Raw genomic sequence first — 3,710 nt, forward strand, 5'->3', positions numbered from 1 at the left:
TGTCCTGCTGTCAATCTGACTTTCTCCAGAAAAAGATGGGCACACAGGCCCAATGGGTAGCAACTGGTTTGCCCACTGCTGTGTGCCTTGTGCCCAGCCCCGGCCAGGGCTGAGAAAACGTAATACAAGCCAGGAAGGGAGCAAGAAGTGTGACCCCCAGGACGCATGGCGGATCCCTGGATGAGGGTTGGTAGAGTCTGATCTGATGAGCCCCAAAAAGGAGAGGAGGCAGGAGGTGGTGGGCAGGAAGGTGGGGTGGCCTTTAGCTTTATTAGGCATCTTGGCCTCAAGGCAGAAGGGATCTGGGATATGGGAAGGTCCCCAATGAACCAGGAGCCTGAGGGACCCCAGTAGCTGGCTCCAGGTCAGCCTCACGGGCCAGCATTAGATGCTTACGTGAGCCTGAATCCAGGGGCTATATGTGGCCATGTTGGTGTAGACACTTGGACGGTTGGGCAGGGCACAACCCTTGCCCCAGGTCACCACGCCTACCAGGACCCAGCTCCCAGACTGCAGGCAGGTCAGGGGTCCTCCAGAATCACCCTGCAGGAGAAAGAGACACTTAGATCCCAGTCCTCCCGTGACTTCAGAACTGTTCTCTGGGCTCCAAACCCCTAGGGTGGTGCCTCTGGGTTGGGGACCACAACCTTGAGCCTGAGTTGGTATATCCTGGGTCCTGGATTTTAGGGAGGCAGGGTGTTGGGCACAGGGATGGGAGTCTGGAGGCTGGGTGCACACCTGGCAGGCGTCCTTGTGGCCCTGGGGGTAGCCGGCACACAGGCTCCCGGGCAGTACAATGCGTTCCGCCCGAGACATGTCGGCACCCATGCGGTAGAGGCGGTCGCAGGTGTGAGAGTCCAGCAGCGGCACCCTTACTGTCTGCAGCGGTCGCCACTCTGGGAGGGGCACTGGAGAAAGAGGAGGAACCTCTGAGAGGAAGGCATGGAGCAGGGGTCAGCAGGAGAAGCTGAGCTCTGAGTGAGAGGAGGGTTGGGTCCCTAGAAGCCGCACTTGGTCCTGGATTGGGGCAGCGAGGGGCTGGGATTTCCAGTCAGATGGAGCAGGAGGTGGGGGCTCCTTGGTGCCTCCATGCCCCACCCTCCTGCCTTACCTCCTGGGTGGAGGCTGCCCCAGCCAGTGACCCAGCACATTGTGCCAAGTGGCAGGCAGGTGCTGGGCATGGGCAGGCAGACGGGCTGGACGCGGGCACTCAGGGATACTGGGTGAAACAGTTGCAGCAGTGCCAGGTCGCCGCGGGCCCCATCCTCGGAGAGTTCTGGGGGTAGCAGCACCCGTCAAACTGGCACTGAGAGCGTGCGGGGCGAGGTGGGGCCCAGATGCAACGCCCCTAGGCGCACACGGTACTCAGCTGGCAGTGCCCTCCTGCAGGACAGGAGTCGGGGGCTACTTCCAGCACCGGGTCCTCGACCTCTACCAGCCTGCCTCGAGCCCAGGGCTTCTGCCAGGCCACGCCCTGTCCTCCGAGGCCCTTGCCTTCCTTGCACACCCCGCCTGGGCTGTCGGCGAGCGCTGACCTGAGGAAGCAGTGCGCCGCTGTCGGCACCCACTGGGGGGCAATGAGCGACCCCACACACACGTGTGTCCCACGATGCTGGATGCTCGCCTGCCACGGCCACTCTCCATCCTGGGCATCCCAGCCCCCCATGATCCGACTGGACACGCGGGGCTGCCTACAGGCTGCAAAAGAACCAGGGGTGGCGAGAGTTGGCGGAGGACCAGGGGCCTGGGAGGCAGGTGTGGGCAGGGAAGCATGGGCCGAGGTCCAGGAGGGGCTGACTTGGGTGGACTCCAAGGCTTCCTCACCTGCAGACTTCCTTCCCTGAGTCCCAGCAGATCCTGGAGGAGGAAGCAGGGAAGGGACCAGATTATGGATTTGGTGTCAAATAACGGGATTGGAGGGGAGGCCAGAGATTAGGAAGCGGGGTGAAACATATACGTTGCCCTGACCTTGTGCCCGGCTTTCATGCCATCTGTTACCTTATTTAACCCTCCCCAAAGCACTGTGAAGGTGCAGGGGGTCAGGACATACTACCAGGACACCAACAAGCACTTAGAGGTGTGGGGAGGCCAAGGTCTGTGGCAGAGAGGACTGAGCCCTTGGAATTGAGATTAGAAAGCCCAAGAGTGCTTCAGGGAGCCCAGCCCAGAGAGCGGCGAGATGGAAGGCCTGGGAACCAAGGTGTCTGCAGCCCTCACCCCCAGTCCCTGTCCTCACTCACCCAGCACCAAAAGGAGCAGGACCTGGAGACAGGAAGCCACCCTCGTTTTGTCTTCAGAGCTGGGCTAGGTAAGGGCGGCACTGCCCAGGACATGGACGCTGGTCTGGAGCCAGCAGGGAGGAGAGAGGAGCGTCCTGGCCCAGAGGCACCAATCCCCACCCCGCCTCCTCACCCGCTCTGTGGTCTTTCAGCTCCTGGTGGGTCTTGGACTTATCCTGGTGGTCCAGGCTATAATTATACCCTTCTTTCTTTCCCCAGGTGACCACCTCTGGCCAAGTATGCAACACTCACCACCCAGAAATTTGGGCATCCTTGGCCTCAACAGAAGCCCTAGAGCAGGCGTCCCCAAACTACGGCCCGCAGGCTGCATGCGGCCCCCTGAGGCCATTTATCCGGCCCCCCGCCGCACTTCAGGAAGGGGCACCTCTTTCATTGGTGGTCAGTGAGAGGAGCACAGTATGTGGCGGCCCTTCAACGGTCTGAGGGACAGTGAACTGGCCCCCTGTGTAAAAAGTTTGGGGACGCCTGCCCTAGAGCCTAACCCCCTCCTTCATCCTCACCCCTCCCCCATCTTCATCCTCCTCCTTTATCCTCACCCCCTCCTTCATCCTCACCCCTTCCCCCTTCCTCACCCTCTTCTATCCTCACCCCCTCCCACCCTCACCCCTCTCCCATCCCCATCCTCACCCTTTCCCCATCCTGACCTCCTCCCTCATCCTCACCTCTCCTTCATCATTACCCCCGTCCCCCATCCTCACCCCTCTCCCCCATCCTCACCCCTCTCCCCCATCCTCACCAGTCCCCCAATCCTCACCCCTCCCTCATTCTCCCCCTCCCCCGTCTTCACCCTCTCCCCAACCTCCCCCTCTCCCATCCTAACTCCCCTCCCCCATCACCCACCTGCTGCCCCTGCCTGCCCCCACAACCCCTGGCCTGCTCTCACCCACACAGCCTGGTGCCCTCTCTGCTGACTGGGGTTGAGGGAGGAGACTAGGGTCTTAAAGGTCCAGGAGAGAGCAAGGCTTAGCCAGGGAGTAATTAACAGGGCCAAGGCGGGGCTGTGGCTTTGCAGGACCAGCCTCAGACAAAGATGTTTTGAGCAGAGCTTTAGAGGTGGCAGGAAAGGGCCACTGGGTTTCTCAAAGGAAGCCTGACTTGGGCCAAGGTGCTAGAACTGGGGGCTGGAGGAGAGCAATGGTGGGGTGGGTGTTGCAGGATCCCTGGCAGCTCCTCTCCGAACCTGACCTGGGCTGTCTGCAGAGCACAACTTGCCGGAGCTTCTGAGCTCCTTTGTTATGTCCGGAAATCCCGTCTCAGACCCCAGGCCTGCCCAGACGGCCCCACCCAGAGACCCCAGTGTGGCCAGCCCCCTTCCAGATCTGGGGTCTGTAGCGGCTGGAGCTGGAAAGGGACGGGCTCAAAGCTGGAGGCAGGGAGAGGCTTCACCTTGTGGAACAGTGCAGTCTTTGG

General features: G+C 61.3%; 1 protein-coding gene across 1 annotated transcript; it reads right to left on the bottom strand.

The window, feature by feature from the left end:
- Positions 1 to 281: 281 nt before the first annotated feature.
- PRSS33 (serine protease 33) lies at positions 282 to 2,992 on the bottom strand. Its single transcript, XM_074383165.1, is given in 7 exon segments — positions 282 to 543; positions 739 to 908; positions 1,112 to 1,383; positions 1,536 to 1,698; positions 1,825 to 1,857; positions 2,241 to 2,262; positions 2,963 to 2,992. Coding segments are annotated over 7 exon segments (849 nt in total). The 3' UTR covers positions 282 to 384.
- Positions 2,993 to 3,710: the final 718 nt, after the last annotated feature.

This window comes from Saimiri boliviensis, chromosome 12 (assembly GCF_048565385.1).
Source record: "Saimiri boliviensis isolate mSaiBol1 chromosome 12, mSaiBol1.pri, whole genome shotgun sequence".
In the NCBI taxonomy this organism is placed as follows: domain Eukaryota; kingdom Metazoa; phylum Chordata; class Mammalia; order Primates; family Cebidae; genus Saimiri; species Saimiri boliviensis.